This window comes from Dermacentor silvarum, chromosome 9 (assembly GCF_013339745.2).
Source record: "Dermacentor silvarum isolate Dsil-2018 chromosome 9, BIME_Dsil_1.4, whole genome shotgun sequence".
Classification (NCBI taxonomy): Eukaryota; Metazoa; Arthropoda; class Arachnida; order Ixodida; family Ixodidae; genus Dermacentor; species Dermacentor silvarum.
In genome coordinates this window covers 140,128,633-140,151,434 of record NC_051162.1, presented here as the reverse complement: position 1 = coordinate 140,151,434, position 22,802 = coordinate 140,128,633, and the positions used below count along the sequence as shown (strand labels likewise).

The 22,802-nt window shown below is 47.2% G+C and overlaps 2 protein-coding genes across 2 annotated transcripts in view; both read left to right on the top strand.

The window, feature by feature from the left end:
* Positions 1-22,802, top strand: part of LOC125939913 (multidrug resistance-associated protein 1-like) — a 168,776-nt gene that overhangs the window by 3,558 nt on the left and 142,416 nt on the right. The gene's annotated exons all lie outside the window — the stretch shown is intronic.
* LOC119463945 (multidrug resistance-associated protein 1-like) overlaps positions 17,196-22,802 on the top strand; it is an 81,223-nt gene continuing 75,616 nt past the window's right edge. The window contains 3 exon segments of the mRNA XM_049655835.1: positions 17,196-17,327; positions 21,342-21,476; positions 21,550-21,611. Coding sequence (XP_049511792.1) covers positions 17,271-17,327; positions 21,342-21,476; positions 21,550-21,611 — 254 coding nt within the window. The 5' untranslated portion in view covers positions 17,196-17,270.

The window sequence follows — 22,802 nt, the reverse complement described above, 5'->3', positions numbered from 1 at the left end:
GGGCAGCTATATAGTATACGAAATAAGGCAAGCTCATCACCACGCGCTCGAGAAAGGACACGACGTTGTATTTCAGTGGTTGCCGAGCCACTGCGGAATTGTCGGCAACGACAGCGCAGATGAAGCTGCTCGCTCGGCTCATCAAAAACATCAGCGGGTACCTATACCTTTCTCAAGAACGGATGCAGCACGGCAACTTCAATCACTTGCTCACCACATCACACTTCTACGATGGAATTCACCGGGTTTCAGCAAGTCACGCGTTCACTCCTTCGACCCTAACTTGCGACTTCGCCTGCCACCTGGACTCTCCCGCCGCGAAACCTTTAGTGTGTCGCGTGTGGATGGGCGTCGCATTTCAAATTGCTATTCATTTCTAATAGGAATGGCTAACAGTGCAGCTTGCAATTTGTCCGGGTGCGATGAGACTCTAGAGCACCCATCCTTTGACACTCAGCGACGTACTCTACAAGCTCAACTCAGTCTATTAGATAATATAGTTCTCTTAGAGGAAAAGATCCTGGGAGCATGGCCTATGCATTCTTGCATGCGAGAGGCCACAAAAGCCCCTCTGCACTTCTTGAAGGCGACTGGACTGTATGAGCGCTCGTGACAGTGGACTTTCCTCTGCGACTGACTCTGTGAATGACAGACTGTTTATTATTTTTTAGGGGCGAAGCTCCTTATAGCGGCACCCGTTCCGTCCCCGTCGTCGTAGTAGTAGTGTGTAACCAGTCTGAGAAAAATGAGAAAAAAAATTCCGAAGTTGTGTCCGTAGCGCGGAATCGAACCAGGGACCCCTCGCTTCCGAGCGCGCGGCGTTAGCCCACTACGCCTCGAAGCGGACATGGACACACGCACCACGATGGCAATAAATACCCAACATTAACGAAAGGCCGCGTTTCTAGCACGTTTCTAACGCGTTTGTGCTAGCGCGTTACGGCCCGTGTAAGAATGTTGGCGCTATCCTCAAGGGCTGCAGAAGATAGCGCCAACATTTCCCTTTCCACATGAACCACTTACTACTTGAACTTGACTTGCCACCGCTTTGGGCAGCGCGTTCGAAACGCGTTGAAGGTAAGGCGGAGAGGCCACAGCGTCTTACACCAGCTTCAAGTCGATGAGCGTTTATGAATACGGGGGGTATACTCCCTCAGCAGTCATGTGATGGCGTCGGCAAACGCGGTGCACGTTCCGGCATGTGTAAATGGCTGCGTAAGACGCTGTGGCCGCTCCCCCTTACTAGAGAGTACTGCACGTTTCTAACGCGTTTGTGCTAGCGTCCCCTTAAGCGGGAGATCCGATGATTCCCTCCGGAGCTTCGCCCACTCATCATCATTCACCCCGTGGATATGCTGTGATTTTTCTCGCTCCTTCAGATCTACTATTCCCAGTTACCTCTCCCCAAGTGTAGGGTAGACAACCGGGCACGCCCTGGTTAACCTCCCTTCATTTCCCTTCTCGTCTCTCTCTTTCTTAAAGGGATACTGAACAAAACTTTTACCGACGAGATTTTAAGGCGAAAGCCTTAAACCTCTATGTTTCAAGGTCGCGTTGTGAGGTTCAGAAAAAAGTTGTCGCAGTTTCACCTGAAAGGTGAAGCATCAATTGCGATAGCAAATTTGTGGAGAGATATACGGAGTAATGATATTAGCTTTATCAGCTGTATAAACTTGGACATGCAGCAGCACCGGCAACGCGCCGAACTGTTGTCGACGCCGTCGGCATTTTGCCCGCGTTCGCTCAAAATGCGTGCGGCGTTGGTGACTGTTGCCGGAGCCTCTGATATAAATAGGCACTTGGTGCCGCAGCTAAACGTCGCCTCCCTTCCCTCCCCCTTCCCCCCCTCCCCCACGGCCTCTCGCGCATCGGAAGAAGGCGCGTTTGCTCTACATATATGGTGATTGTAAAGGAGGAAAGAGACGCCTACTTCTGCAGCCCTTAAGGAAGCACGGCGCAGAACGCGCGTTTGTTCTCCGCCGTGCGTTCACTCCCCGTGAAAGAGCGCGTCTCTCGCGCCCTTTCACTCGCACATACAGCGTTCGGCGGCGCGCGGCCACGATTTCATCTCCATTGACGTCATACGGAACCTCACGGCGACGGCGACGGCGACGGCGACGCCGACGGCGACGGCAGAAATCTGCTTTTGAGTGTCCATATAATTGCTATCGCAATAAAACGGAGCGCGCCGGGAAAGGGAAACAGCAGCGCCAAAGGAGGGTTCCGAGAAAGGGCGATGGAACGCAGCTGGAGAGTAGAAGGAAAAGGCCACGGCCGAGCAGTAGGAGCGTGGAGGGAAAGGGTAACAGTGCTCTGGGGAGGGGAAGGGAAATGTCCGCGGCGGCACCGTAGAACGTTTTGGAAACGGCGGCACGACGCCCGCAGCGCGCTCGCGCGCCTTGTATACGTCGCCGCTTGGGCTCAGAGCTTCATTCCAAATCACTATGGGTGATGACGAACCAGGCGCTAGTCGCGGCCGGGGCTAGAGGCTAGAGCAGCTCAAAATGCCGCTCCTCGTAACCGCCCTCATGAGGAAGCTAGGCTTTCGCCTTCACATTCTTAGAAAGTTCTAAGGATCTCCCGTAATTCTTTAGCCTAAATGAAAGCTTGGGTGCTGAAATTCGTTGACACAACCTTGTTTCAGGCAGAAACTCGCAGAAAATAATGAATTTGCATTTTCGCCAAATACCGCGTCTAGCATTCGCACCGTGAACTAGAGGAAGTGACGATTCTGTGACGTTATCTGTGCCGGATACCGTCGTGCGAGCCATCACCCGCGTCTCTGCATCCGCATGGACGGCGCCGACCGGCAGCGAACGACATCTCAACTGCGCAGTTTCTCGCGGCCGCATACTTGTTTTCGCAAGCGGAGCTAGTGCCCAATCTTCTATATCGCCGTTTGTGTTGTGTGCTGCTTTTTAATGCGATCAGTGAAGCACCCGGCACAACGCAGGAGAATGCCTCTGTGCTGCTGCGTGCAAGGGTGAGAGAAAAGTGTCGTCGGGCGAGACAAGCCGTGACATACCTTTCCGGCAGAGCCGAAGCTTCGAAGGATATGGATTCGCGCTGCGCGCCAATCGCAGCCAACATCGGTACGATCAAAGCATGACTTTGTGTGCCCCGAACACGTCGAGGACAGTGACTGTCAGACGAGCCCTGCTTTGTTGCACAGCTGCGACATGCCAGCGAAGGGGCGCTGTGGCATCGTAGTAGCAGGGTTCTTTAATATTTTTCATCGGGTCATGAAACAACTTGCGCTTAACGCTATGGGAGAGCTTCATATAGCGCCCGAAGTGGACGCACCACAGCGCTGGCGCAAGTAGAAGGTGGACTGGAGCAGACGCCGAACGGACGCCACAGGCGTTCTGTGCGTACCCTCGCTATTGCGCAAGGGTCGACTGCCTCTATCGGCGTGTGTATATTGTCGACACAACGTGAAAATCACCGCCCTGTTTCTTTACAGTGTTCAGAAACTTAAACGTGACCAATTTCGAAATAACTTCAACGCCTTGTCACAACAACGCCTGCTGCCGCTGTAGCAAGCCGGCACACATACACGTCACGGCGGTCGGCGCGCAGCCCCGCGCGCTCATAATGCGCCAAAAATACAGCCGTCCGTTAAAAAAATTGTGAAATAAACACTGCATATCGGAACAGTCATCTCTTCCGAGTCGAAGTTCCGTGCTTCCCTCATTTTTCATATTTTTTTTTCAGTATAAGGGAGCCAAAAGTTTTCGCGAACCTGCGTATGTTGCGTCCGCGTTATTTGGAATCACGTAAGGAACAGCATCCCGAGGAGTCCAAGCGCAGCGCTAAACCTCGCCATAGGGAGCCTAAATGCAACGCCGTTTTATGTAGGCTCCCTCCCCACCTTGCCATAGATGTCAATGCTTCCTGCTGGAGAAACTGCGAACTTTTAAATGCGTAAGCATTTTTATGGTTACTCAACGAGAAAACTCTCTGCGCGTCCCTCCTTTGCGTAATACGATCGCTTTCAAGATAGAACCGGCAGAAATGTTTTCGCCAGCTGTGGAAGACGACGAACGCGCGAGCAGTGGCACGAGCGCGTCTCTGTGACCACGTGACGTGTGCAGTCAGGCACGCACTAGGAACACCTTTAGTAAGCGAGAACTGTGAAGCAGCCGTGGCTTCGGATCGGAAATAGCATCAGTGCACCTGGCGCCGACACCGGCCTGCAGTTGTTTGCTTGCCTCATGAGTTCACGTTGCGCCGCCTTCCGCAGTTGTTCGTGTCGCCGCAGCGGTGTCGCACTTACCGTAATGGTGCTAAGGCGTCCGCAGCTGTTGAGTAGTGCTAGGATTACCAGCAGTGTTGAGTGTGAGCACCACGGTCGTTACTACGAAATACTTGTGCATCTTTCAGATAACACACTGAGGAGTTTCTACGTAAACTGTTCATTGCGCTGCCATTAGGAGTGTCAAATTAAAACAAAAAAGCAAGTATATATATGCACCTGCACTTGTTTGATTTGGTATATATATATGTTGAAAGAAGTACAGGCGCACGTAGAAAAGCCGAAGGAAACACCTAATTTGACGTTTCGGCCGGGACCTGGCCTTCATCAAGTATATATATATATATATATATATAGTGCAATTGACGGTTACTTGCTCCGGACCACCAGCAGGTGCACTTCGCTCCTCGGAGAGGCAGGACGTGTTTTAGTGAGCTCCTGCACAACAATTTGCAATGGGGCAAACGTTCTAATGATAAATCACTTATTAAAAACTGTATTTTCGTTAGTTCTGCGTTACTACGGTGAAAAACAAAAAGAAATCTAAAGCCAAAATTCCATTTAGGGCATCCACTGTCAAACCCCCTGCGTAAGTACGTCCGTGTACTACGCAGGGGTTTTCAGTGGATTTCGGAGTATTATTTAGTACTTGGGTGGTTGCGGCTGCGTAAAAGACTTTGACGCCTGCTAAGTTAAGTCGTTGGCTCTTTTAGAAATTATGCCAGTCTCCTGCCACCGCAAATGCGGCCGCTTTCGAATTGCAGAAGTATAACTTGCTAATGCAGCTGAGCTAGATATTCTGGTGTGTAGTCCGTTCGAAAGATAAGGACGCCCCCTTTTATCGAACGCGGTCAGCTTTCAGACGTTTTGGGAGGCGCTTCCACTGCTATGAAGTGGGTTACTCGAGAAGCAACACGGCGGCCGACCACTTTCTCCACTCGGTTTTATCGGTGTCCTCACCGCAGCTATCGTAAGTCAACATCGACTATTTCGGTACGAAGAAGTATTTACAGAGTACATAAGCAGTATTTGCACACTCCCACTGGTGATTTACATGCTGAACGCAGGTTATCCATGCTTCTAGGGTTGCGCGAATATTCGAAACATTCGAATACCGAATCGAATAGCATTCTATTCGACTCATTCTTCAAATCGAATAGTCACTATTCGGAAATGCGAATATATCTTGAGTACTTTTCGAATATTTCAAAACATCAACTGCGCCCAAATAAACAAATAACTGGAGCATATGTATAGTAAATGTTCACTCCCGCTGGCATAGTATAGACATAAAACATGAGGGCTTGCGTATTGGAGCAGGCTACGTCACCTAGGTAGCCATACCTTACAGGCTATATTCAGCGATCATTCGCACTTTCTGAAGAGTCATGTGCATGCGAATAAGCTGCTTGTTTGCTCCTAATGGTTCATTTCTGCGTTTAATAAACAGCGCATCATAACGTGCTATGTAATGACAGAAACTTGCTAACTCTAAGAATACTAGGATGTGAGCGTCGTTTTATATTAGTTGGGATATTGGCTGTTCATTATTCAAAAACTATTCGATATTCGATTCGATTTGCTTGTGGCACTGATTCGTAATTAATTCGGTCTCAAAATCGCCATTCACCCACCCCTGCATGCTTCTGCAGGCTAGTGGTAGAGCCAAGTAGATCACTTGGCTCTACTTGGCACCTGGCACACTACACTGCGTTTCACCGCCCGGGATGATGATGACGCAATAAATGATGCCAACGACGTATTACGGACCCTCATCATGGAGTACTGACAATTCTCTGAAAGTAAAGGCTGTTAAAACAAAAGCTGTCTTCTTCAAACCTAAAAACCGCAAAATGGTCCGGTAGGATTATATTGTTAAACTTACCTCTTGAAATAGTCTCTTGCGTTAAAGGTCTTGGAGTTTTGTGTCAGGAACACATGTCATGGAATAATCACATAGAACTGGTTACAGAAGAAATTACAAGAGTCTGTGGTATACTTAACAAATACAAATTTTACTTGCTTGCGTCACATAGTACTGCCAGATTGTGCGGGGCACGACTACTCTAACCGATATCAGTAACATCCACACAATAATAAAAAAAGGCGATTCGTACCATCATGGATTTCGCACACAACAGTCAAAATGGACCACTTTTTCTTCAATTAAACTTACTTCCTTCACCGGAGTTATACAAAAGCACACTTGTCAAATTCTATGAGATAGCTGTTTCCAGGAATAACATCTTCTTACACAACATTTCTTATTTGAAGGAAAAACAAAAACAACGCGCTAGCCTTATTCAAAAGTGGGAAGTTCCTCGAACTCGAACCAACTACGGAAAACAGATGTTACGCTATTCATTGCCATACCATTAAAACAGCGTTTCTTAGGCTGTGCACTCTTGCTAGTAAGCTGCTTGCGTTGTGTATATGTATATATGTATATGTATATCAACATAGGTGTATTGTATTTGTATACCTGCAACCAGAACCTATCAAGCGATCGCATTTTCGGTCTGATGATTGTCCGCTACATTTTGTTTTAACTAAAAGTGCAATCTTCTGCTGTATTCCTGCTTTTTTATTTTTATTTATTTTTATAAATTTATTGATTTCATCTGTTTATTAATCTTAATATTGAGTTGAATTTGTAGTACATTGCTATATTGCGTTATGATATACTTGACATCTCACGTAGTAACTTTAGTTGCTACACATTGTTCGTTTTTTGTGCGTGCGATGTTGCTGTGTTAAGCAATATTTTAGCTGTGCGCTTATCTTTTCCATCCGTCTGTGCCAAGTGAAAGAAACCGTGGGCCTCGTCAAGCCGTCTTGTGGCTTTTAGCCCACGGCCCTCAACATGTGTATTCTTCGGATGGCGATGTTGGAATGCCATAGTTTGATTTGATTTGAAAAAAAAAACTTCACCACCGTGCCAATGCCGGTGCCAGTTTATTGCTTGTGTGATACTGGTGGCGAAGTTTATGGCTGGTCGCTTCAGAACGCTCCTGCAGCACTACAGAGGTCGTGCGAAACAGCGACAAGAACTTTGGTAGAAAGTTAGGCGTCGATACATTATAGGTGCAGTGAAGTGTGGTTATCGCTGTTATAGGGCTCATTCACACTGGCGAATCGTCGAGGCCACGCGACCAATCGTATGGCCGCAAATGGTCGCTTTGGTCAAAAGGCGACTATGGTCCTTTTTATTTATTTTTCCGATTTGGCAGCCTGCAATACTTAGGTGCAGCAGGCAGGGCTTGGTTTATTGCTTTAATTATTAATATTTTTCATTTAATAGTTAATGCCCACCACAATCCTTATGTCCTTAGTGTTTAAGGTCAGTCACTTACTACTCAAACGCCGGTGTGAACGAGGCCTTATAGCCAGATTTCTGTCTAAGCCTGAATTTTGGGCTCACCTAGGAACTGCGCAAAATATATTGGTCACGGCAAGACAGCACAAGCGTATAGTAACAAAATACATTTATTTGAGAGCTACAGGAATGTACCATGTGATTTCTTTTTTTAGCGATGACAGACTGAATAAAAATTTACTATCTCGAATAGCTCAATTCTATCGCATCAGCTGGATTGCCTGTAGAAGCGGATATAGCATGCACGAGAAAAGTAATTGCTGTTAGCTAAGTAACGCAGTTTCGCTCATTGGCTATGGTAGTGTCCACGGTAATGCACATTTCACAATAGGGGAATTTATGTATAGCCGTAATGAAATGATATCCACTCAACCTAAATCATGTGCATAAGCGAAATTCCTAAAATGTGTCCTCCAATTTTGTGTGCAAATGTGTTCATGTTCCAGTTAACACGCATATGCACCGTGGACACAAAAGTTGCAGCCGCGTAAGTTGGTACTAGCTGAATGCACTGCAAGCTTGCATAGTTTCTTAAAAATATATGTAGGCTTTCGTTACTGACATTGTAGCGCCTGCCATATGCACTGCAACGCACCGGTATTCATCTTGAATTTTACTGTTGGTAATAGTAAATGAAAAGCTACAAGTTTGTGCTTATTTAATGCATGTCGTTTTTTAACATCCCTGTTTGTACGTAGTTTCCCACATTGCTACTGTTGGATAATTACTGAATAGCAATGATGATTATTGCACGGATTTGCTTGAAGTTAGTGCCACGGCCTTGAAACGGCTTCAAGACATTACAAATTGATTATATTCAACAAAACAGTGCGTTATAAGTGGAAGAACACGAAATGATTACGCATTTGCGCAGACTTATTGATAGGCCGTGTTGTGTGAATAAATATGCTTTCAGGGATTTGAAAGTCTAAAATGTGAAACGTAGTAAACATCGTAGCTCCTTGTCAGTTTTTGCTGCAACCGAACTTCAGAGCGAGTATGACTAGTTCCACTCCACTTTATTTCGAGCAGCGATTTCCTTTCCAGGATAGTTATTTCACATATTCAGCATTTGCGAAAAGCGTCCATGCGAATATAATGCATAGCAACGCAAAAATGTATTTCTAGACGAAAGCAAGTGGATATGTATGTGTCCTTGCTGGATAAGAGTGCAACACATGCCTTAGGGTTTTCTTGAACAAGCGGCGTCTTTTATTGATTAGCCTGCATGAACTTCTCGTAGGCCATAAATTCAATTTGCTACGTTAGTCATAATTTGTTACCTACCCGAAGAACGCTCGCAATTCACTTTCCGTTTAAGTAAAGTGGCACTGCAAGCAGGCCCAACTGCCAAATTGGCCTAACGGTATGCTTAATAGGGGGTATTTAAAATGTCAAGCGCCAGCTATCGACTTGTAGCAAAGCGCCACACAGTGCGCCTAACTGCGCGCTTGTAGGGTTTCCTCATGTTAGTGCGCTGTTCTTGAAACCAGAGTGCCTGTAAACAGCGAAGTCTTCAATACTTAAGAACGCCTGCAGCCCAAAACAATGCGCAAATCAAGCTGTGCACGGAACGCGGATGAAGAAGGTGATGATTTAATGACACCCCCTTTGAAACGGCGCGGTGACAAATAGTCACCTAACCTGCTTGCTTTGATCAGGTAGGCTACAATATTTTCTTATATAGCATTTTTGTATACATCTCCTTAATTTTTTCCCTTCAAAATAAATCTTGTACCGCTGCCTATGACTAACAGATCCCGTCGTATCAATCTATTTGCTTTTTTTCCACCAATACTCTAAATGGCTGAACTCGACTGCTGACCGCCTTGATGCTTCCGTCCACTTTAAATCCAAGCGCTTCTGGCAGGGGTACGTTAGCCACGGGTGAATCTAACTGGGTGAGTCCCGTCACATTCCATTAGGATGTGTTGAGTGGTCACCGGATTTTTCCTGCAGCATGCAAATGCCTCGTCTAGTTGCAATGATTTGCTCCGGTATGTTATGTTCCTTAGGCAACCGGCTCGAGCCTCAAATAGCAAGCAACTGCCCTTTGCGTTATCGTACAGATTTTCCTTTCTAATTTCTTTCTTCTCATTCTTGTAAATCTCAAGGAACAAGAACGCGCGCAACGCCCTCTAGTGTGAAAACTTGATACTTGCTGCGACGAATCGCAGAACACAGCACACGGAACAAATGAACCCCTGACCATCCACTTGCAGTTTGCGTTTGTGTTCCGTTTTCACGGGACGTGCATGTGGGACCTGACACGCACATTTGAGTTCACACGCTCGAAGCGAAGATCCAACGTGAACAGAGAAACCACAGTGCTCAGTGGTCGCGTGCATGGAGCTGCGACGAACAGCGGAGCTTCGATTTTTAACATCACACGCGTTTTCTTGTAAAGGCAACGAATCTGGGAGATTGTGATGCAATGCAAGGCTGTTTTACAGGCTTCAGTCGCAAAATTGACGGTGTAAGAGCATTTGTTTGTGGTTCATAGATCAGGTTCACCGCGATAAATGGCTCGGCAAATGCTTTCGTTTCAAAGCAGTACGCCCACGAGTACGCCTCTTAAAAAATACCGTCCGGACGGATATCCAAGGGTGAAATAACCAGCGGCTATCACATCGCTGAGTCGTGGGAGTGCACTGAAGTAGGCTCTTCATGACTCGCTGGACGATGAAGGTGACTGTTGCATTTTAAAGTCCTGAATAAAGAGTGGAACGCGGTAACATTCAAAGATCCCTGACTGCTTCTCACGCTTCGCGGCAACTGCAGCTTATGTAACCGTAATGTTTTCCTGGAAACGCTGGTGGCGAACGCTATGCACGAAGGCGAGCTTCCTGGTTTCTTTTTTGGATGGCGTTGCAAGCAACCGAGCGGGTCGCGCCACTCCTACTGAGATAGACCTCAAACGGCAGCTCGAAAACGCTATCGCGTTAAAGGGGGTTTGTATTAGAGTTTCCGCATAACAGAATTGATGTTTTCTCGTGCATTCAAATTACCATCCGATGTTATCATGTCTGTATAGATTGTGTGTAAGTCGTACTTAAGGTATTTTCTGTCGCATTTTACTTTGAGAAATTCAATTAGTTCAATAACGCTTCTGTGCCACGCGGAGGGCCTGCGTGGATCGGGATGTGTGGTTGGAGATGATTTTCTTGGCCGGAGACGCCGGCGCAGACACCGGATTTTCTGTGACATGGGGACCTAAACCATGGCCGCCTGGATCGCCGCGCGCGGTGGGGTAGCAACCCCGCCGTGCGCGCCGATGCAGGCGACCGTGCCTTAATGCTATGGCGTTAACGCATCGTGTTGGTCCCCGATCCTCGCAACAATCAGGAGCTTCGCAACTACGCCCCAGGGAAGATGGTGGATGGGGCCAGTGTTGCCAGATCACTATGCATTTCGAATATCTGCTATTGAGCAGCAGGTGCCGCAGCTCTGCTGCATTGAGCTCTTCGGTAATACGGCGCGCCTTGTTCCCAGGATACCGAGCTATCATGGAACCGCAAGTACAAACCCCGACCTGACCACGTGCTTCCAAAACACTGTGATGTTGTGGCTGCCATGCGGTCTCCTCTGGCTCTGCGCGCCGTTCGAGTTCCTGTTCATGGCGAAAAGCAAGCGCAGGAGGCGACCCTGGACTCTGCTGACCATCGCCAAACTGGTGAGTTCGTAGACAGGAGAGAGCTTGGCGCACTCTTCGTAAAAACTAAATTCATATCAAGCTGTTGTGGTTTTTATAACTGGTGTTGTAGTTGCACGGACGGTGACTGTAGGGCTTCTTTATCGTTTTTTTTTGTTTCCTCTCGCAGAATCATCAGCTTACGTAAAAGATACGTTGCAGTTCTGTAGGCTGCCTTAATTTTACTGGGAGAATTGCGGTGCAGAGTAGAGAACACATTTGCGAAAGTAGAGTAGCATGTCTGACACTTCCAAGCTAGTGTGTCAAGAAATGAAAATATCCTCTTGGTATCCAATTACTATAGCTTTGTGCGAGAGGCATGTACGCGTAATTTTCTTTCATAAATTACACCGTCGTAATGACCCTCTCCGTTCCGTCTTTGTTCATTCCACACGATTTGTTCCCGCCGTGAACATTGCCTTAAGATGGCTCTAAAGCGTTGCGAAATAATCATAAAATGGTCACACTATTTAAGGACGTCGTCTCACGAGTCTCATGGCGCGAACATATTTTTGAATCAATCCAGTATAGGTGAGGTTATCGCACCAATACGCTGCTTTCTTTCTCTTTTCGTCTCCGCTAGCGCGATGGAAGCTACGTCGGGGAGTTGATGATGATAATTTATTTGCATCCCCTTTGAAACGGGGCGGTGAAAAATAGTCACCTAGCCTCCTTGAGTTACTCAGGTAAGCTCTACATGCTTTTCATTCTAGCATTTTTATATACATATCTTCAATCTTTTTTCTCTTCCTCAAAACGCATCTACCTTCTGCCGCTACCTATACCTGTAACGGAAACCGTCGTATAAGTCTCTTCCATGCTTTTTTTTTCCCGCCAATACTCTAAACGTGTCTGGGTTATCTCGACAGCTGACCGGTTGAGGCTTCCGTCCACTTTAAATCTAAGCGCTTTTGGAAGATGTACATAGGTTACCTACGGCAAATCTCGCAGGCTGAATCCCTTCGCATTCCAATAGGATGCGCTGAGTGGTCTCCGGATCTTTACTGTAGCATACACATGTCTCATCTAGTTGCGAATATTTGCTCCGGTATGTTTTTGTCCTCAGCCAACCAGCTTGAGCGTTAATTATCGTACAGATTTTCGCTTCTAATTTCTTTCTTCTCATTCTTGTAAATATACATTGTCTTTTTTGTTTCCATTCGTTGCATCCAATTCATTGTCTCTATTTCTCCCACTTCCTTCCTGATGACCCCTCCTGGTTGTCTATTTACACTTTCATTTACCCTGTACTTGAATGCCAACTTTCTTTACCTCTTCCATCATTCTGTGTCCACGCTTTTCAGGCACAGATACTTGCGCTCTTTAGCCACCCATTAATTTTGTTCCATGTTCATGAGCCTTTCTTCAAAATTAATTTTTCTCTCAGCTTCTAAGACTTCAAATGAGGCCCAACCCAAGTTGCACTGCCAATGAGGAGCACTGCCTCATTTGTGGTTTTACCGTGTGCTCCCAAAGCCACAATCTTTGGTTGACTACCAAAGGTTAACCAATCCTAACCTACCAATCTTTGGTTAACTTTCAACCCCGACAAATATCCAAATTTAAACACGAATTTGTGAGCGTTAGCACTGCCACCATTACTTCTTTTCAGATTCCACGCATCACCTCATATTTATTCCGACCCCAAAGTGCTCTATGTTGCATGACTGCTAAATTCCGCTTCCCCTTTATTTTTAGATTATCTTGGTGGGTGCTTGTGTAAGTCTTTCCTTCGTTTATGTATACGCCGAGGCATTTATATTGCCTGACTATGGGTATGACTTGCGGTTGAATTGACACCCCGTAATTTCTCGTCTCTTCATTGAACATCCTAATTCCTGATTGTAATATTTGCAAATTCTTTCACAGTAAATTTATCTGCTTTGAAGGGTGACTGGAGAAGGCCCTTTTCGTCCCGCAGTTTTCCTCGTTCCTGCTGATGGCCCTTGCGGCTGCGGAGCTCGGCAACCGGTTTTCAAGACTTGGCAGGGGCTCAACGCTTTATCCAGTCGACTACGTAGCGCCATCTGTACGCCTCGTCACCTATGTAAGTGGGCGTTATCAAGCACAGGCATGGTTGCCAACTCACTTTGGCAGAACTGCATGATTGGGGAGGAGTAAAAGGAAGAATAGCGTAAGGAGAAGTAGTAAGGTTCCTTTTCCCCCTTTTCCTAGTTATTTTAAATCAGTGTGTAAAATCTGAACGGAAAACCACCAACGTAACCATTATTCTAATATGAACCGGAACTTGGTTGGTTGGTTACCTGTATATGCGGCTGATACCCACTATGGGTGATTGGCGATTGATCGGGTGAGTACGAAAGATAAATATGGAACTCCAAACATAAAACCTGTACTTATGCCTGCCTAGTTCCAGTTTCGCTTTTCACTGCGGAATGAAACCCTACAGGAATAAATCACGTGACAGCAGAATCTTGGGGTTGACCTTTTGGTGCTAGCTGAGACTTGTTATTTATCACGAAAACGACAAAACGCAGCGACACGGAAATGATACAACACGCAGGACGGTGCACTGTTCTAGTCACATTCGTAAATGCACGCTGGATCACACCATCATTTCAGATCTGGCGGCACCATGGTTGCGGTTTTCAGTGCGACTTTGTCCGGACGCGGGCATAATGCTAATAATTAGTGTAATGGACCATTCTCAAAACTTTCAGTGATAGTAGCAAACATAACGTCTCAGATAAAACGAAGTAGGTGGTCAGCTTGCGATCAAGCTGGCGTGTGAATTGAAGATAGGCTGATCGCTTCAGGAGGTTGAACTGTAAAACATATAAACCAATGCAAGCAAATGAAACAAAGCCAGGTGCAACTTGATTGTCAAGGTTCCCACGAGTCGCTTCTAGCACCGGTTTTGGTGGGTTAACACAAATGCTGAGAGCGTCCAGGCGCGATATTTGGCGACGAGCATGACAATCAATCAATCAATCAACCAATCAATCAATCAATCAATCAATCAATCAATCAATCAATCAATCAATCAATCAATCAATCAATCAATTAACGTGCCCAGTAACAGCCCTGAGGTCTCAGAGCCGGTGCACCCTCACATTAAAAACCAGTAAAAGAACAGCAGGAGAATATAAGTAAAAATATTATGTGCAGAATCTATTTCCCGGTGACTGTCGACGGTCATGCGATCAGAATGAAAGAAATGTAGTGACACTGAAGTCACAAAAGTGAAGTGCGGAAGTCACGTTCATGTAAAATATGTGATGGTCATTCTGAGGCTTTCGTTGCTTTGTCCATATGGGCCATACAATGCCACCGGTATAGGCTCACTTTGCTATAACACTAGCTTGCCAAGATCACCCACGAGCATGATGGCATAACGATGACTATGTTACAACGACACAGTGACGACAATAGAATGAAGAGGAAATGACGTCAAAGGAACGGGAAAAGCGGTATGACGACGACACATGACGGCAACGAGATGACGGTGGTAAAACGATGACAGCGTGACGATGAAGGGGCGAGGACAATAGCACGACGACGAGCGTAAAATGTCGATGGCACGACGACGACGGCTAGACAACGGTGCTGGGCAACGACTGTCTGACGACGACGCATTGACGGTAATGGCACGACAGTTACGGATTATTAACGCTTAGATGTTGGCAGTATGATTACAATAACGTAACGAAGAAGGAACGACGTCGATAGAACGAAGGCGGCCAAACGACGACCATGAGATACTGTTTCTGAAGTGACCATGATGGTAACAGACAGCGTGACGACGTTTCCATGACAACTGACAGCGTGACAAGAATCGGATGACGAAGCTGGAATCAAGACGATGTAAGGACCGATGGAAGGACCGCGGTGACATCGCGACGGCATGACAACGAACGCATGACAACTGTATGACGACCATGGTGTTAATACTACAGCATGACGACAGTCGGATGACAAAGCTTAAATGATGACTAGTTTAACGACCCCGAAAGCATCAAGAGCCCTAGCGCATACATAGTGGCCCAAGCTGTTAGATAACTTGGCCCACTGTGTCGGCGTAGAAGGCGAGACGACGAGGTCATAATAAGAGTGAGATGGCGAAGCTAAAATGAAGACGATGAACTACCATGATGGCATAACTACCACGAGCACATATCTATAGTGTCCCAAGGTGGTAGACACCTTGGGTCACTGCGTGGGCATAAGAGGCTAGGGATCGATAGTCAGGCTGAAAACGCCTGAAGTAGGCAAATAATGGTAATTGCATTAAAAACACAATTAATGATAATAGTAGCAGTATTAATAATAATAAATTTATGATAATTATCATCATCTTCTTCTAAGTCCACTGCAAGACGAAGGCCTTTCCCAATCACCTCCCGTTGTCCTTGTCTGCCTATCCACTGTCTATTTAATTTCGAGAGAAAGGAATATCAAATGAAAACTAGAGAGGTATCCTTGGCGGTACGCGAAGCCTCCTAGTGCGTATGAGTGGTATTATGGATGAAATAATACGCAAAAGAGATGATTTATTCAAAGGGTTCAACATCCCAATGCAAACTGGGGTTATGGGAGACTCCACAGCGGATTACTCCGGATTTATTTTGACCACCTGGGATACTTTAAAGTGCACCCTAAATACGGTTCGCGAACGTTCTTTCACTTCGCCTCCATCAATATGCTGCCGTTACGCCCGGGAATGGAACGCGTGAACTCGTGGTCTACAAGCAGAGCCTACGACATTTACCGCACATAACACATGATATTAAAGTGCCTCGTTCAGACCATGCAGTGTCTCTCAGAAAAGTTAGCTGCACCTTCGTAGTGTGGGACGTACTGCCGGTACTAATTCATGGTCGCAAGCGCGCGTTGTAGATTAAGATATGAAATCTGAGGTGCATTTAGTGGAGGTCATTAGGGCAATCTTTGCGAAGCGAAGAGATTACAATTGGGGATCATGTGTCCTATCTCCTCTCGTGCATTGCACGCAGGGCGCCGTGGCGTCCTACCCGAATAATTTCACACCCGAAGTATCTCGTAAAGGCAACGCTCAGGCGAATACGGCGAACCCTTGCACTCAACATGTCGGAAATCGCACATTGGGTCACCTGATCTAGTAACTGTATACTGCTGCTCCGGGTCGGTTTAGATAGCACGCTGTGGGCACCACGCAAAACGAGAGACTAGCTGCACTCTGTCTCTCCTAGAAAAAGGTGTTCCGAATCTGCCTGAAGAAGTTGCTGTGTGCTAAACCAGCGGCTCAATTGGTGGTGTGCATTGCACTCTATGTCGCAATGAGAGGGAAACCACTGCAGTGCTATGCGCTGCGCCGCACCCATTTCAAGAGAGGCTCGAAATGGTCAATGGCGTTGGTACTGGGTTCGATCCCCGGACTGGGATGAATTTCAACTGCGAAGCTTTCGCTCTGAGGAGCCCGAATGCGTTTCCCTTGTAGATTTGCGTGGTGGATCGCAGTGTTTCCCTGTCATGTGACTATGCAAAACAACATAACTTTCAGGGGACCAACACGCAATAAAATGTATACAGTAACGGTCAGCCATGCGAATCGCGTAGCATTGGAACAATGGTAACGCAAATATTAATAGAGAACAACATGCAACGGCAAAATATTAGGTCTTACTAACATAGATTATGGTGCGCTATAGCGTTATGAACTTTTTTTTTGCATTAGGAAATTAACGTTACTTATTTTGACATTCTTGAAAGAAACACTGGGAAGAACACATAACCTGGAACCGTTGTTTCCATGCATTCTGGGCAAAATGATGTGGGAGGACATTTTCGTTCACTGTACTTCGTTAGTGCGACTATGATGACAATGTTATGACTAATGCATGCTGCACGTCTCCCATATTAATCTCCAGGGCCTCACCATTTTCCTGATACTGGGAGAGCGACGCGTTGGCTTCCGCACATCGGCACCACTGTGTATCTTCTGGCTGCTGATGTCCGTGGCCGCTGCTCTACGCTACAGGTCCATCATTATGACAGTTTTCGGTGAGGTAAGGTGGACGAGCTTTGGCGTTTCTTTTACCGCAAACACCAGCTATACCAGCTGGGAAATGTCCTGAACGTAAACCGTTCGTTCGTCTTCTCGCAATAGTCAATTTCTCCACTGAGGCTCGTTACGACAAACGCCCAGCGCTCTGAGTTTGCGGGATATACCGGGATGCGCAGAAGGATGGGCAATAGCCTAAGGAAGAAAATGGTTCCAGCTCATTGTGTGGGACGGGTGTGACCTAACGAGGAGCACACAGGGAACGGTTGTGTACTGTTGGAAAACGCCAGGGAGAAGATGCTGCAGTAACATAAGCTCTAGAAGAAGTGACAATTGTGAATAAGTAATTAGGGCTGGACGTGTCAGTTCGTTCACTAGAGCCTATGCTCCCCTTCCGCCCACGGTGCGTCTGTTGCTTTTCTGCTTTTGCTAGGTAACTCTGTTCACAACATTTGCGTAGTTGAATTAAGAGAATGAAATAATTCCCCGAAATCAGGCTTCATTTTTCGTCTTTGGCGGACGCATAAGTCGTGATGCGAGTACACGAGCAGTGTGCTTAGCCTGGCTAGAGGCCCGCGAATCGCCCGTGTGTGTTCGTACGCAGCGACAATAGTTGTTTGACATCGCTCACAAATTATGGCGCACTGTTACTAAAATGGAGATGGTACGTAGATTTACCAGTGAAGTGCAGAATCTAAAGTATCGGTGCAGTAGAGGCATTCGAGTTACCCCACCCTCTCGCCACTTCCCTATGCGCCCCCCCCCCCCCCTTCCCCACCTTTCAAAAATATCGAAGACCACATGTCGGGGATAACCGTGACGGCGACCATATGCAGGGACGCAAAAGAGATCCTGGTGATTGAATACCTGAAATAAAACAGTACAGTAAAGGCATAATATTATGCCAGTGTTTTCCAAACACTGCATGCTGCGTTCGTGTAAACACGGCGAGGATTGATGACAAAACAGGCGACCTCCTATTGCACGACAATGGCTCGGTTCAGAAATTTCCTGTTATCCAGGCTTTCATATTTCAGTGTGCTTCCGAAGAGCTTCACCATCCACCCTACAGTCCCAATGCGGCCCTCAACGACATTGTTCTATTCCGAAATCCGAAGAAATGCCTGAACCAAACAGAGTTCGACGACTTGAACGCACTGCATACTGCCACCACGCAGCCATATGTCGAGCAAGATGAAAGTTTTTTAAAGGTATCAGAAGGCCTTCATGGCAAATCGGAGAAGTGCATTAGTGTGAGGGACAAAGTGTTGAATTGTTTTTTTTCCTGATCACAGGTAGTTTTCTTCATAAGCCAGTTAGAGAGCTTTCTCGTATCCCGCCGTAACTCCCAATGATGCTAATGTGTGGATTACCTGACCCTTGTATACGACACCTTTTCTCTTGAAATTCCGCGTGCCATAGGAAACAGGCGGGCGTTGTATGGCACCAGCAGAGCGCTGGCGAACAGAGCTACGAACGGCAACAGTAAGAGCTGTGGCACCTGATGCAGACGACGAAGTGAAGGCGCTCACAGCGCTCACCAAATACATTTTCATGTGTCTTGAAAAACGTCCCCGCTTGTATGAGACAGATCCCATTCATGGCATCATTTAGTATAGGAGTATGCATTATTCAGAAAACGAGGGCGAGTTGTGATGCTAATGCACTCCGCAAGCAAAGCTCACCGCAGAAAGCTAAGGTATGGAACTCCGGCAATTATTCTGCAAATGTTGTTTTGCTGTGCACGTTAACATTTCTGTGCATTTAATTATGTAAATCAGCGAAGCAGCGCATAAATCGCGGCGGCCAAGGAGAGATGTACGTCTCTATTTTTTGTTTCTTGTGCTGCTTTGCCGATCGTACATGTGCGTTCCCGTTTTCTGTCCGTCCTGATGCTTCGCTAATCTTAATGTCTTCGAAACTAGCCAAATCTTCAGTCTTGGTTTATTTCTCACAGCTTGGTGCGAGGGGAACCAGTGCCGGTGGCCGGTGCACGTGTAAAGCCGGCGTTGATCGCGAGTGCGAAAACAGCACTCCGTTGGCGTTCGCCTTCGATGCAGCGCACACAGTGTCGTGTGAGAGACGCAGCCAGAGCTGCTAATTGAGAGAAGGGAAAATGTGCCCTAGAAACAATGACAGCCACTGAGACGATGCCAAAATATGAATTCAAATCTACGTTTTCGCCCGCATTGCCGAAGCTCCGGAGTCGCACCTGCGGAGGTGAAGACTTAACATAGAACCAGAAGCTCTTGCAAAGGAACCCTTACTTATGTTTGAAAAACTAGACAAATGCAAAAAAGAGTAGGAAATGTACATACTGGTGCTTAGGAACCGTGCATGTCCAGGCTTTCTGATGTTCCATCTGGTGAGGCTGTGATGAAAACCAATGGGAATGGACATGACCTCCGAAATCAGGGGAGCGCGTTTTAGGATAGCGTGCTCTGTCCGATCTCGGAGGCCATGGACTGAATGGTCTCACCAGCCTCAAGTCATGTTTCAGGCGGCCAATCGCGGCGTGCGCACAAAACCGGAACATTTTCGTTCAGCTTTGGTTCCACGTAGTATTTGAGCAACGCGAAAGCGGAGAAACGACGTAGCATATCCAACGTAGCTGGCTGCGGCGCCTGCTGCGCGAGGGCCGGCCGTCACATGCCATTACATTTGCGGCGCCATCGCATGAAGGCGCCATCAGTCTAAAACCTTCCCGCGCCCGGTCCCTATAGACCAGACTCGCGGAACCGTTTAGTGCCAAGTGCACTTAATCTCGACCCCAGTCGCCAACTAACGGCGCAGCCTGCGCTGAGCTGCCAATTTGATGACAGGGCCGCTCACAGTGCCATGGCAGCGCCTCGTAGATAGCAGGCCTGTGCACTCTGCCTTATGACGTCATGCTAGTTGGACCGGAAATTTCCACTGTCAAGCGCGGTCGTGACGACTATGGTGACGTCAAAATCACCGCGGCGTAGCATCCCCATTAGATTCTTTGGCGTCGGGCAAGGTGGCATGCCGTAATGGATTGAAGTGCCTTGTGCTATTTAGGAGGCGATGGCGAGCCATCACTGGCGGAAAGCATGTGATAAAGACAGGCTGAACGATATCTCGTTTTAATGAGATAGCGTTAAGGGCCTCTATCGCAGAAAATCCGATGTCGGCGTCCCTCCGTCGGCGGTGTTGTTCGTCTGAAAAAATCATTCGGAACCACAACCACAAGACCTCCACGTGGTGCCAAGGCATTACTCAACTAATGAAATTTCTCAAAGTGAAATGCGTCAGAAAACTCGTAAAGTACGACTTACACACAACCTACAGACATGATAGCGTCGGACTGTATTTGAATATACGAGAAAACATAATTCTGTTACGCGGAAGCTCACAGACAAACCCCTTTTTGCTTGCGATGAGTCACTGCTTGTAGCCTCTGCCATACGGTGGTACTAACCATTGCTCTGCCCTGCAGTGCCGCCGGGATCGGTCCACCACTGTTTTCTGTCGACGTTACGCCGCGAACAAATCCCATGATCCTAGCTATAGGCAGTGTTAGCTGCGCTGTAAAAAGAAATAGAGCTGGGCAGGCCATGTAATGCGCAGGCCAGATAGCCAGTGGACCATTACAGTTACAGAATGGATGCCCAGGGAAGAGAAGCGCAGTCGAGGACGGCAGAAAGTTAGTTGGGGGGGTTGACATGAGGCAATTTGCAAGCTCAAGTTGGAATCAGTTGGCGCAAGACTATCGCGTTCCATTCTTAAAGGCGAAGCTTAAGCGTCCTCCAAGTTTCTTTTTCTCGTTTTTTTTTCGCCAGTTGCCCTATTCACCGGCAAAAAATGGCTGTCGTCCCAAGAAGCGCTGCAAATTCTGTTCTGTAGAACATTATTCAATCAAACCAATCACGCAAGTCTGTGCACTTTAGGTCGCGTACGAGCGCGTAGCTCTAGCGCAGGTTGCGGATCTCCCGCGCACGCATTGGGCTACAATATCCTGTCCAGTGCATGTTGGCCTCGTTTTTATTGTGTCATGCAGCAGCAAGACGACAGGCATTCGATGCAGAATCTCGAGTTTGACTTCGTAGTGACCGTCTTCTACTTTCCTGTCATGACTGGCCAGTTCGTATTCAGCTGCTTCTCCGACATGTCTCCGAGTACACAGCCGAAAAGGGTGAGCTGCACTCTGTAACGCTTAGGTCCGAAATGATAGATATCTGGTAATACGTGCCTCTTTCATATTACAGAAAGATTGCCCTGAAGAGAAGGCGTCCTTCTTATCAGCGATTTTCTTTTGGTGGTTCAATGGGTAAGCAAAATATTTCTGTGTGTCATTCCCAGAAAATTTGAATAGAGTGCTTGCAATGAAAATTCAGAGCCCTTCCACTACTGTGAAGATGGAAGCCAGCGAAGCTGTGACTTTGGTGGGTCTACTATAGTGAATATTGCTATAGTGAATTTATATATTATCATTATTGACTGTATTGAGCATCTTCGGCATGTTCGTCAAAGTGCAAGGATACCGGCGTCTTGTTTTCGGCCGCCGCGATGGCCATCTAGTGCGTTTGCTGCGCCAAGTCCGCCCCATCGTCATAGACTAGCGTGTAAGCCACACAGCGTTCATAGCCGCGGCACACTGCACGGCATCGTCAGGACCCTGCCGTAAGGATCCTGGAAGATGTGGTGAAACGAGCATCCGTCCTATAGTGAGTCCAAAGGGCAACTGCTGATAACAGCGCTAGCGCGATCTCTAGGTCACGAGATAAAGGGGCACAACGATTGATGGGACGTGCCGTTGCCGAGCATCGCGACACTTGTGAAAGAGGCATCGGCGGTGGCGAGGGGTATAACAATGGGCCATCCATCATCCATTTTGATGCCTGTAACAACTGGCGGGAAACCGCCACGCACATGGAGCCGAAATTGTTGATCTACTTCCGGTATATCTATCTACTTCCGCTTGCCGGGCACGATCTCCTGGAACCTAGCCTATAACAGCTTCGCTGTAAATAAACTAATGAAATGAGCAAACAAGTTTAACACGGCCTTGCCAATATTGCCCACTCTCCATCTCCGCTTGTGTCATTGCCAAGCCTTGTTGTTGGAGGGATTCTACAATACACTGGAGCCTGGAATCTTAGGTATGGTGGAAAAGACTGCATTCGGCAGTATGACGGCTGCGTGTATACCCCAGGTGGTCAAAATTAATCCGGAGCCCTCCACTACGGCGTGCCTGCATAATCGGAACTGGTTTTGGCACGTAAAACCCCAGAAAGAAGTTCCAGCTAGCTGTTTTCGGATGAGGTATTCTTTTGCCTTTCGCACACCGCCACACGATGACATTTATCAATATTGCTTTGTGTGTCGCAACAATTGGCTGTGTAGCGAGGGTATCCGGTCAGTGTAGAAAAGGGCGGTGGGTGGTGGAAGGGGGAGTGGGTGGCGGGTTCACGTTGGCGCATACACTTAGCGTAGCAAAGTAGACTGTTGGGCGAGTTGG